We start from the raw sequence: 12,628 nt of genomic DNA, 5'->3' as shown, positions 1-12,628 counted from the left end.
TCTTCTAAAGGAGCTTTTGTTCACCCTGCTGGGCTGAATTAGGGTTGGAGAGAGTCACCAAAGCCCTGGAATTTACACTGTGGCAGGATCCCAAATGAAAAAATAGAAGCGAGCCTTGTAAACAGAGCAGGGCAGGGCCGGCAAGTCCCCACCCTAGCCTGGCTCGCTCAGGCCGGGTTCTGCAGGGCCCTGGAGCCTGCAGCCCAGCACCTCAGGATGCAGCAGGACTTGGCCTGGGGTGAGGAAAGCTGGGAGGGGAACGCAACGGCAGAAGGGCCACTTCTTCACCGACGGCCATTGGCTTTGGCTCTGCCGGATCCAGGAGAGTCCGGGCCCGGTTAGCCTGTATCCTGAAGAGAACCCAGCCTAGGAAAATAGCTGTTTTTTTTTTTTTTTTCTTTCAAGTATCATTGGCTACCATTAATTCTTAATTTAGACTCATTCTGATAATGTCAGTGGAATAAAATGTGGAATAATATTTGCTTAAAGCATATAAAAGCTATAAACACAGACATTTGTTTTTTCTTTCTTTGGGTCTATTTAAGCTCCCCCAATGTGAATGGCACCCTGTAACCTCGTTAATAAGTACTTACACTCATCCTGTTTTATATTGGCATTAGTGTCTAACGTGGAGACTTTTAAGACTTTGTTTTCCCTGTCTCCTATTTGTAAAACATCCTTAGAGTGATAGTACTTAAAAATACATACTCTTGTCAGTGTTGTACCAATTGTGAAAAATATGCCTCCTGTATCAATTCACGAGGTGTTAGGAATGGAACCCGAGGGCATTCTACCTCTGAACTACACCCTCACTCCTATTATATTTTTTATTTAGAAACAGGGTCTCACTAAGTTGCCAAGAGTCTCTTTAAGTTGCCGAGGCTATCCTTGAACCTACAATCCTCCTATCTCTGCCTTCCAAGTCCTGGGACTTTGGTTTTCTGTTGGACTATCTGGCTGTACCACTCCTCTGCTTACCAACGAACTTAAACGATTGTTAATCATTCAGTTAAAATTTCAACATTGAGGAACTCAAGAAAAACTTGCTTGGTTAACTTTTGAATGTAAAGGATGACTTATGATCTGGTTCAATTAAGATGTTTTTTATAAGGTATGTTGCTAAGTAATAAACCTTGAAAAAATAATTAAAACTATAATGCTGTAGCTACAAGTAATTACTTTACAGGAAGAATGTTGAACTAAGAGGATAGAAATATCTGTGAAGAAAATGAGTATCAGAGACAAAATGAGACTAGCCTCCTACTCTTAAGTATTTTTCCATTCCTCATGAGTAGCCATTACTTCTTATTTACATAAATGATGCTAATGATTATTTTATTAAAAAAAAATTCTGAAATTGAATTTAGGCAACGTCCTTAGTTGCTTCATAATTCTCAGGCACATGCAAGTTGTGAGGGGCCTGGGGACCATCAAGGAACCAAGATGTGGGAACTAGTGTACGAAAGCAGAAATAGATGCTTAGAAGGAGAACAGAATCGTGGACATATGCGGAGAGAGTGCCACACAAACTAAGGTCTCTGCACCCTATATTAAGTGGTCTTCAAGCACCTGATTAAGGGAATAATCTGCTGAAACATTGGTGAAGACAAATATCATTATCTAGTGTAAAAATATCAGTATCTAGTGTAAATATCTTCCTCGTCCATGTGTTTGGTAAAATTTAAGGAGATTTTTTTTTTTTTAACCCAGGGCCTCATGCATAGTAAGCATGCACTCTACCACTAGGGTACATCCTCAGCCCCAAACTCATATATATTTCTATTTACTGTACTGGAGATTGAACGCAGGGGCATTTTACCTCTGAGCTATACCCCTAGCCCTGTTTTATATTTTTATTTTGAAACAGGGTCTCACTAAGTTTTTGAGGGCCCCACTAAAATGTTGAGCATGGCCTCAAACCTGCAGTCCTCCCGTCTTAGCCTCCCAGGCACTAGGATTGCTGTCGTGCACCACCACGCTCAACCCAAACTCTTAGTTTTCTGTATCATATTTACTTGAGGTGGACCCCTCCTGAGTTGACTTCCATCTTGAGGAGACCTGCGTGGGGGCCCAGGTCCTGGGTTTTCCACGCAGTCAAATAAGATCTGTGCCAGGACTTGGGAGGGCGCGGTCAAGCAGCCGCCTGTGGAGTCTGCTTCCCGGTCACTGCCCTCTGCCTCCTTCTCACACCCTGCTCACCTCCACGACCTTGTTACAACACTCAGATCTCCTCACAAGCCATTTTTAATGAGTCTATTTACCCCATGTACCCAGTGAGATCATGCTTTGTGTAATAAATCCTCTGTGAAACTCCGTGCGAAGGCGGCGGCCCTTGCAGCTGTTAGGGCTCACTGGGGGAGGGCCCTCTGGCACACTGTCCTTAGCCATCGTCCTGCTGGATGGCCTAATTTTAGGTGTCTGTGTTGTAAAACTACGGAGAGGTTTAGCATAACACACGTATGAATCTTCAACAGAGTGATTCCCCCCAGAGTCAGAACCTGATGGAGGAGATAAATAATCTGTATTTAAAAGAGAGCTGTGCCCGAAGAACTCGGTTATCAGTTGCAGTGGAGCTTGGGAACTTTAATAAGAGACATTCGAGTTCTTGCCCAGGATATTCTAGATCTGAAACAGGCTGCCTGGTTTCATTTCTGCCATTTTGAATTTCTCTTCCAGTTACAATTAAGGTGTCCTAACCAGGAACAGAAGCCAAAAGCCTGGGGTCCGTCTCAGCGGTAGCTCCCCAGCATGCAGAGGGATCGTGCTACCCAGGAAGTAGAAAAGAAAGCCTCATATGTTGGTTCGGGCATAAGATGTGACCCAGTGGTGACCTTATACATAATGGAGAAAAGTCATTTGGCCTCTATCCTCTCCTGACCCCCTTGATCTCTTGTCAAGTATCTGCTGCAAATGTATGGGATTCCTCGAGGAGGGTAGTTTTCCATGTCCTTACAATCAATACTGCCCTTCTCGCTCCAGCCAGTACAGTAACTGAGTACTGTCCTCGTTACCCTACAGATCACTGCACCCCTCCAGACAATGGCGAGAACACTCAGTACCTACCTCAGAGGGTGCCCTTGGCGATTAAGTAGGATTTATTTTGGCAGGAAGTACTGGGGAATTTCTGCTTCCAAGCTACACCTCCAACCCTTTTTTATTTTGAAATACGTTCTTGCTGCGTTACCATGTGCTGGCCTTGAACCTATGATCCTCCTGTCTCAGCCTCCCAAGTCCTGGGGTCACAGGTGCGTACCACCACACCTGGCTAGGTGGGATATTTTCAAGAGATGCTGTGTTAATACCTGGTATGCAGATCCTCAGTGAATGGTAACTCAGTACTGTTCTCACCACTGATGAAAGTATGTACTCTTAGAATGAGGAGAAACCAAAGAATGTGTTTTAAACAGGGAACTGAGCATTCAACCTTATAGCTTAGAATGATGAAATTACTTTAAAACCAGGCAAGAGGGGGGAGAACATGCAGAATTTCAGGTGTGTTTTTCCCCCCAATGCACTGGATATGCTTCCAAGCCCACATTCTGATATCACAGTATTTGCTCTTTGTGCATACTTTGGAAAAAAATATTTCTAAAATGATCTCTTACCACACTTGTAAGCTTAAAGGATTTATTCCTTTTTTTTTTCAGACAAATAGGAAACATAGAAGTTTCTTCCAGACAAATATAAGCCTGGCACACACCTCAGAGGGTCTGTTTGCTTCTGCGGTGGGGCTGCTGGGTCTCCATAATGCATTTAATCGCTTTCTTGGGCCTCAGGGCAGAAGGGCTGAGGTGGAGACAGCAGCCTAACCCTCAGAGTTTCTAGAATACCACAGGAGCAGTGCATTCCATGCTCTCCATAACACATTCCAGAAGGCTTGGAGGAAATTCTCCTGAGGTCTAATCTAAATCCCTTCTTCTGCCCTGTAAACCCTCTGTATCTTATCTTGGCCTCCTGCTCAACATGATTGGGCAGATGTGTCCCACGTTTTCAAAGCCGCTGTGGAGCTGTTCATCGCCGCCCCTTCTCTGGAGTTCCAGTCCGTTCCAGTCCCTCTCCCACTTGTTTCTTTCATGTTCTGTCCAGGGATTTGGGGGGAGAGAGTGTACTGTGTCGTTGCTCCCCCGACACTTCCCTGAAGTATCTCTCAGTACAGCAGTGGCAGAGGCCAGGGAAGACTTGTCACTTGGAATAAAGCCACCCTCCGCTGGAGCCTGGCTGTGAGGCTCTCTGTGGGTGAGGATATGGATAAAATATTTGTTCTATAAACCTATAAAATATTTTGTTTAGCCAGGCGTGGTGGCACACGCTTGTAATCCCCACGCTTGGGAGGCTGAGACAGGAGGATGGCGCAGGTGTAAAGCTAGCCAGCCGCGCTGGCTTAAGAAACCCTGTTTCCAAATAAAAAAGAAAAAGAAAATAGGTCTGGGAGTGTAGCCCGGAGGTAGAAGGGCTTCCAGGTACCCCAGTACCACCAAAAATTTTTTTTGTTTTATAAACCTGATTGTTTGTTTGTTTATTTATTTATTTATTTATTTATTTATTTATTTTGGTACTGAGGATTGAACCTTGGGGTGCTCTACCCCTGAGCTATACCCTACCCCTTATTTTTTTTTTTTTTATTGCCCAGGCTGGTCTCAAACCTGTGATCCTTCTGCCTCAGCCTCCCAAGTACTGGGTTTAGAGGCGCGAGCCACCAGGCCAGCATGTCTTCACTGTCTTAATTCATTTTCTCTGATGCTAATTTCTCCTCTGAGTTCAGATTTTGTTGTTCAACATCTCAGTGCTTGAAAAGCAAGAAATGCCTACACAATGGATGGATATTAGTTATTTGCTAAGTAGTGGTGAACATATCCTACAATAGCAACAAAATTATTGTGCATATGGATGAAGATATTTGTGGATAGCTTTACACGCACCTTAAAACCTAATACGTGGAGGAGATCTAATCATTTGGAAAGTCTTTGAAGTAGCCCCAAATTGGATTTGCCTTTGCCTTAGCAGGTTTTCTATGGTAATAAGATTAACAATGCATGATAATTTGTTAAATTATATAGATTAATCTGAGAATATTTAGAGACACTTGTGAAAGCCCCTTGTCTCCTTCTTCATTAACCAATGCAGGAGTATTTATAAACAATTGAAATGCCACTTCCTTGTAATCAGCTGAGAAGCTGAGATGGGAATTGCTTATTCATGAAAGCAGCCTGCCCTTGGACCTCACCTCTTTCTGCTAGTGTGGATGGCCTCAAGAGCCATGCAGCTTTTTCCTTTTCCTGTTAGAATAAATGAGGATGGCTTTTCTGCACAACCAATTAAACCTATGAAAGACAAGATTCCCTCATGCGGTCTTGACACAGACATATGGGATTGTCCCCTGTATGTCTCGGGCAGTAGAGAAGCAAAGTAAATTCATTCACAAAAAGCACAATCACGGTCATTTAGATGAAACTGAAGCCCCAGGTATGAGGGTGGTTCGAGAAATGATCTGTAAAGAAGAATGGGGAGTTGCTCTCAATAACCTGTGGGCTCGCCGGGCGTGGTGGCGCACGCTTGTAATCCCTGAGCTTGGGAGGCAGAGACAGGAGGATCGCGCAGGTTCGAAGCCAGCCACGCGTGCTGGCTTAGGAGACCCTGTTTCCAAATAAAAATGTTAAAATAGGTCTGGGAGTGTAGCCCGGAGGTAGAAGGGCTTCCAGGAACCCCAGTACCACCAAAAAAAAAAAAAAAAAAAAAACCCTGTGGGCTATAATCACATATTATAATCACATACTATACGGGTATATGATAAGTGCATGTTAGAGGATATATTGAGGTATGTTAAAATATACATTTCAGTATACATATTAAATATTTACTACCAGGACCCCAAATTTTAGGACATCACATAAAGTATTTCTAAAAATGACAATTCTCACTTTAATATTTTTTCTAGTGAAATGGTGTAATTTTACCCATATTCTTTTAGATATCAGTCTTTTTTTTATTCCACCCTGGGGGTCAGGGGAATTGACCTGACTGCCATTTCTAGACTTAAGGAGTCTCCGGCTTGAACAGTGGCACTCCTCTTTTAAGTGAATTTAACTGGGCTTGGGAGGCACTTGCAGGCACATTTTTGCACCACACACACACTCACGCACGCACACGGGCACTCACAGCGACAAGTGAGGGAGTGCGGCGCTGGCTGCCTGGGATCGTAAGGTTCCCAAGCCCAGTGCCCATGACCTCCACCTCAGTAAAGTGCCGAATAGTGGCAGGACTCTAAATAATGCTCACTGCTGTGATAAAGAAACGGTGCTCATTAAGTATTGTTCAGCCAAAAATGTTCCTGCATAATTAACAAACATCTTAATTATACACTTGAATTCGAACCTTGTGCTTATCTTAAAGAATAAAAAAGTACAGATCAGCTGAGGAAGGGATTGAAAGATAGACTGCATAGTACAGAAGTTAGGCGTGTCTGCTGTGAGCCATGGCTGGGTTCAAATCCCCGCCCTGCCATTTGGCAGCTCTCCATCGTGAAAAAGTCCCTCGTCTCTCTGTGCTCCCATTTCTTTACCTGGAAAAAAAATGGAAATAAATAATATTGTCTAGTCACAGGGTGAACACGGGCCTTGCATGCTCAAAACATGAAAAAGCACATCGAATTGTACGTATTGCTCAGTGTTCAACAAATTTAGCTTATTGTCCCCTTTTGTTTGGGAGATATTTCAGGACTGAACACAGGTGAGCTGCACCCCATCTCTTTATAATCTGAATTAGGGCCTCACTAAGTTGCCGAGGCTGACCTCGAACCTGTGATCCTCTTGTCTTCTTCTCCTAAGTACTAGCATTATAGGCGTAGGTCACCCTGCTATGCAGCTTGTTATTTCAGATACATTTTTTGACTTTTTAAAATTTTATTGGTGCACTATAGTCTCACATAATGTGGATCACGTTGACAGTGGCATACATTCACACAGTACTTGGTATGACGGATTCTTAAACAGTAAAAGTTTTGAAAAGGAGTAATAATTAGAAACTCAGAAGTTTGCCTACATTTCCCACAGGGAAGTAAACTAACACGTCATATATGTAATAGTTAAATTTATTAACATGAAACAGATTTGTTCAACAGGCACTGTTTAGTACCCATAAGCACCCCAGGGTGTGAGATGGTGTTATAGGGAGGTGTAAGGCATTACTGCCAACTTGCATTTAAGAATACAGCATGTATGCCGGGCGTGGTGGCGCACGCTTGTCATCCCCGCGCTTGGGAGGCGGAGACAGGAGGATCGCGCAGGTTCGAAGCCAGCCGCGCTGGCGTAAGAGACCCTGTCAAAAATATAAAATAGGTCTGGGAGTGTAGCCCAGAGGTAGAAAGGCTTCCAGGAACCCCAGTACCACAAAAAAAAAAAAAAAAGAATACAGCATGTATTAGAAAACCACTTTTTAAATTGTGTGCATTTTTAAAAGGTTACTTTGACTAATATAATTAATTATGTAAACTATACTTCCTGTACTTTTTAGAAAAGTTAGTGGGTATATATACTTGGCTGAAGAATCTGCACACTGAAGATATTGATTACCTTGAACTATTTACGTAAATATAGATTGTGTCTCAATTCTCCAAGTATCCCCCAAATATCCACAAAATCACAGCATAAAGTTAAGTGTAACTGGAATGCTAAAGGTGATGTTGCTCGTCTGCTCCATAGATTAGCAAAGAGACTACAGCCTATGGTAAGTGCTAAAGAAAATATTAAGTATTCTTCATGCTATCTCATAGCATTGCCCTTAAATCAGCCATGAGAATAAATGTAGCATTATAGACCCGAGGCCTAAGACAAATATGAATTTTATAATTAATTTTCAAGCAAATATCACTTTTAATAATACTTGAAAATATCACCCGTGGCTGTTTCTAGTCAATCAAATTATGGTTATCATCAAATGTAGTCTTATAAAGGATGAGAACATTTTAATGAGCTAGAATATTTTTATTGTTTACATGATTATGGAGAGGATGAAAATGACATTGAAATACTGTTTTAGATATTAGTAACCATTTCCAGGACGTTTTCATTTGTCATCACCATTTAGCCATCTGTGAGACGAGAGGGAAACATCATCTTCCCCATTTTTCAAATACTCAGCTGAGACTGACAGACGTTTATGTGAACCAGTAGCAGTATCTGATTGCCAAGTGGCCAACAAATGCTCTGGAGGACTTTCAAGTGCTTATAGAATCATTTCTATAAGAACTGTTTACAATTAACTAGCATTTTGGACTATCTGGATGTTCAGTTCAATTCTTCTCCATTTTTAGTTTTTGAGACACTTTGCTGATTTTGTTTACATCCATCCACCCATCCATCAGAAGCATCTTGGTTACCTACTGTTTTTCTTAGCACTATGAGGCAATACTTTGTTAGAATTTTCCTAGAACATATACAAATAGAATGCATCTGTATTTCATTGAAACAATTCTAAAAGATTTTTCTGTCGCAAGTATCTTATTGAAAGATATAACCTATAAGCTGATGATCCCAACTTTAGAATTGTTCATTTTAATCTCCTGAAGGATAAGAATCTTTTTCATCTTTTAAACCCAGTTCTAGTATTTAGTGTGTGTAGCAGATATATCTGTTATTGGTTGATGGCTTGCCCTTTAGCTACATTGTAGGTTTTTCTGTGATGAGTGTGGTAAATACTAATGACTGTAATTGTAAATATAAATGGTTACTTTAAAACTGGAGTTGATTGGTGTAGAATAGTTGTGTGTTCACTTTGGATCCTATAAAGTTTGGGCTGTATGTTTGGATTAAGTAGAAGTTTCTGGTTCTCTAAGAATTTTTAAATAAATTGAAAACATTACAATTGCAAAGCTGTCGGCACAGCCCCAAGCAGCGCTCGGCGCTTGTGTCCTTGCTTTTCTTTTTCTGCACTCATGCATTCATCTTTCTGGTTTTCTCTCTACCTCTGTGACTCTTACAGTGCTAGCACATGAAGTGGTTTGTCCTTCTTCTGAACTCTGCTTCAAAAACACTAGTTGTGTCATCTTGAGCAGATTTCTTAACCTCTTGTCTCAGTATATTCATTCTAAAATGAGAATCATAGTACTACTTACTCATAAAAATGGTTAAATTGGTTCATTTCTTGAAGAAATTTAGAATGGTGCTGGTATTGGTAAATATAAATTTTTTATCTTGGGACCCATCTTTATCTGCATCGATATATGGTTTTATGATACCTTTCTTAGTGCCTTTTCCATGAGGCTGAACATTTGTTGGAAACAGGGTAAGGGTCCATCATACCATAGATAGTAGCTGCGTTTTTATATCTGCAGTATGGTAGAGACTTACTCTGTCCCCAACAAGTGTATGCCGTGTCTTGTACACAACAGTGTCTTGGCTGCATCCTCATTGCTATAATCCAAAAAGCTCAGCCACATAACTTAGAGGAAGGAAGATTTATTTGCTCACATTTTTAGAGATTTCAGGGTTCAGGGCGTGGGAGGTGGGGTCTGTTGATTTCAGTGCCTAGGTGGCAAGAAGCAGAGAGAGGGAGAGTGCAAGAGCTCTGTTCTCACATCATGGAAGCCAGAAGCAGAGAGCAAGCAAGGGGACTCAAAGACAAAAACACAACCCTAAGGCCACACCCCAGGGACCCACCTTCTCCAGACACACATCAGCAGCCTAGGCTACCACCCAGTAAATCCATTACAATGGATGGATTTGTCCGTTGATAAGATTACAGCCCTCGTGAGTTAAGTAGATCAGTTCTGAACATTAATATATAGCTGTTCAGGGGGCATTCTGTATCTAACAGTAACAGAGACAATAAGGGAAGACCTTCAGAATGAATGAAAGAAAAGAGGCATTTGCTAACCCGATACCCAAAATGATTACCCAAGCTTGGTATATGTGGTCTTAGAAAAATAATTGAAGATTAATATTCCTGTTGGCGAAACAAGAACTCTTCAGGAAGAGGGGCCAGTATGCTTGGATCCATACAAGTCAGTGTTCTGTTGTAATTCACCTTGGTGTAACATATTCCAAAAGTAATTTTTAATTTGCCCTGTTTGTTTCTGATTTCTTTCTGCAGCTCGAAAGTCAAAGAAGTTGGGAAAATTAAAAGGCCTTCATGAGGAGCAGCCCCAGCAGCAGCCCCCACCCCCACCCCCACCCCCCCAGAGCCCTGAGGAGGGGACCACCTACATTGCTCCCGCGAAAGAGCCCTCTGTCAACACGGCACTGGTCCCTCAGCTCTCCACCATCACACGCGCTCTCACGCCGTCCGCCGCCATGGTCCTGGAAAACATTGAACCTGAAGTTGTGTACGCAGGCTATGACAACTCCAAACCAGACACGGCTGAGAACCTGCTCTCCACTCTCAACCGCTTGGCGGGCAAACAGATGATCCAGGTGGTGAAGTGGGCCAAGGTACTTCCAGGTAGGATCACTGCCCCCTTCACAGTTTCATCCTAAGCTGGGCAGACCAGCGCCACAGGCTTCCCTTAGCCAGGGGTGCAGCTGGAGTTAGTTTTCCATTGTAGCCTGATAGCCGGGCTTGAGGTCGATGTCCAGAAGGGGGAGTGCATAGGAAAAAAAATCTGGTTAATGGGCTCATTTCTTCTGAGAGTACAGGGTTCAGGATTCTATTGTTAATATAACCAGTAGGCTCCTCCTGTTGGTGATGAATATGGAAATTTTTATCCCATAAGCAATAGTGAGGTAAAGTACATTCTGTCGGTGACTGCGCAACCAGGCCGGTTCTGAACAGCTCAAGTAAGTTGATCCGGAGAAGCTCTTCTGTTTAAAAAAAAAAAATCACCTTATACCAGCACCCTTAAAACTGTCCTTGAAATACTCTCTTCTCAGCCATTGCCTGTGCTATAGGATTTTACTAAGAAGCTCCTTCGTAATCCACAGAACCACCACTAAGAAACAGGATCATGTTGTCCTGGCTCAAGGGTTCCAGAGCAGTGTCTTAGATTGTCTGTAGTCAGCCGGCAGCCATAAGACAAAAGATTAGGGACCACTCCCATGACTGCTTATTTCAAGGGGTATTTGCCTATGTGAAATGTGGGTGGGATACAGCACGTTCTGCAGGTTAACACAGATGCTTTCCATCTGAACCAGCGTTTAGGCTGCTGTCTCTGCTGAGTCGCACTGCCCTCCTGCTTTTCCTCTGCTTTGGCAGCTCACCATCACTGAACATGTAGGGTGAATTTCAGATGCAGTGTTGGACAGGGCCGGGTGTGTGGAGAGTGCTCCGTGGATGCCCGTGGAATTGATTTGAGTCTATTAGAGAAAGGTGGCTGGTAGGGGCTGACTGAAGAAGCGTCTTCCTAGAATGTACTTAATGCTAAGTGTATTTCTGTGATTAATTGTTCTGTTCTTCAGGATTTAAAAACTTGCCTCTTGAGGACCAAATTACCCTAATCCAGTATTCTTGGATGTGTCTGTCATCATTTGCCTTGAGCTGGAGATCGTACAAACATACGAACAGCCAATTTCTCTATTTTGCACCAGACCTAGTCTTTAATGAGTAAGTACCTATTAATTAGCCTTCGTAAAACAAACTGCAGAGTTCTTCGTTATGCTTTCTTAAGAAAATGATAATTCCTAAACAGATGTACGTGTGTGAAAGAATCCACTGAAATAGGAATGTTTAAGCATTGAAAATCGATCGGTTCTTGAGAATTTAAAAATGACTTTTTACAACATTATAATGTACACGCATGAGAGACTATATAAATTAGTCTATGCAAATCTCATATAATAGTATGTGGGATTTGTCCCAAAAGAAAGATGATCCAATTGGCTCCAAAAACTCAACTGGTACAAAGCCACAATTAATAGAAAACAGTCTCTTTTGGTATCTCCTCCAGTTGGGAAGTCTATCTAATTTCTAGGAAATGTGAATGTTTGATGTGCCAGTTTTGTCGAGCATCCTTTAATGGTTCTTTTGTTAACCGTATACAGCTGCTCGATGTGTTTTCATGACCATCATAATTACCCTTCTTTTCGATCATAAAAGAAGCCAAACTGTTGTTCTGTCATGAAACATTTTTCGTTTTATGATGCATTTTAAAAGATTGAGAGAACTTTAACAGATTTTCCACTGCCTATGAATTCCTTCCTATTTTAAGTTTACATTTTTCAGACTGTATTCTACATTAGCACATTTTATTTCTGTTGATATTCAGAGATGCTTCTTGGTAATTGTTGGGTCAAGAATTATTTAAAGGAGAACATTGGAACTGTGATAGTAACCACGGCCATATTCTAATAGAGGGCTCTCTCTAGAGATATGAAAACAGGAGTCTCACGAAAGCAGGGGTCAGTGATAAAAAGAAGATGCATAGGACCAAGATACCTCAGTCACACCCGAAGGAATATGCCTAAGACCACCAGTGTGCCCCGATTTTATTCCAGAGAAAAATTAGAAATATCAGTTGGTTCTTGAGATGGTCCTTCTCTGGGCACAAAGAAGAATAATTCAAGTACTGCATACATTTCTATCAAAAGCATGAAGTCAAGCCAAAAAACTGACATGCACATTTTAATGTACTTGTTTTCCCTTAACAATCAGCTGATATTATCAAATCCTTAGCCAGTTTTCAGGTTTTGCAAGCCAAAAG

General features: G+C 41.9%; 1 protein-coding gene across 2 annotated transcripts in view; it reads left to right on the top strand.

The window, feature by feature from the left end:
• NR3C2 (nuclear receptor subfamily 3 group C member 2) overlaps nucleotides 1-12,628 on the top strand; it is a gene marked incomplete at both ends in the record, with an annotated part of 355,651 nt that overhangs the window by 275,965 nt on the left and 67,058 nt on the right. The window contains 2 exons of one of the 2 annotated variants that reach the window (XM_080697436.1): nucleotides 10,087-10,434; nucleotides 11,388-11,532. In XM_080697436.1, coding sequence (XP_080553562.1) covers nucleotides 10,087-10,434; nucleotides 11,388-11,532 — 493 coding nt within the window. The remainder of the gene's footprint in view (nucleotides 1-10,086; nucleotides 10,435-11,387; nucleotides 11,533-12,628) is intronic. The other variant, XM_080697437.1, reaches the window with a different exon arrangement.

The sequence above is a fragment of the Muscardinus avellanarius genome (assembly GCF_963383645.1).
Source record: "Muscardinus avellanarius genome assembly, chromosome: 6".
In the NCBI taxonomy this organism is placed as follows: Eukaryota; Metazoa; Chordata; class Mammalia; order Rodentia; family Gliridae; genus Muscardinus; species Muscardinus avellanarius.
The sequence above is the reverse complement of the archived record's forward strand: the minus strand, read 5'-3'. Positions and strand labels throughout refer to the sequence as shown.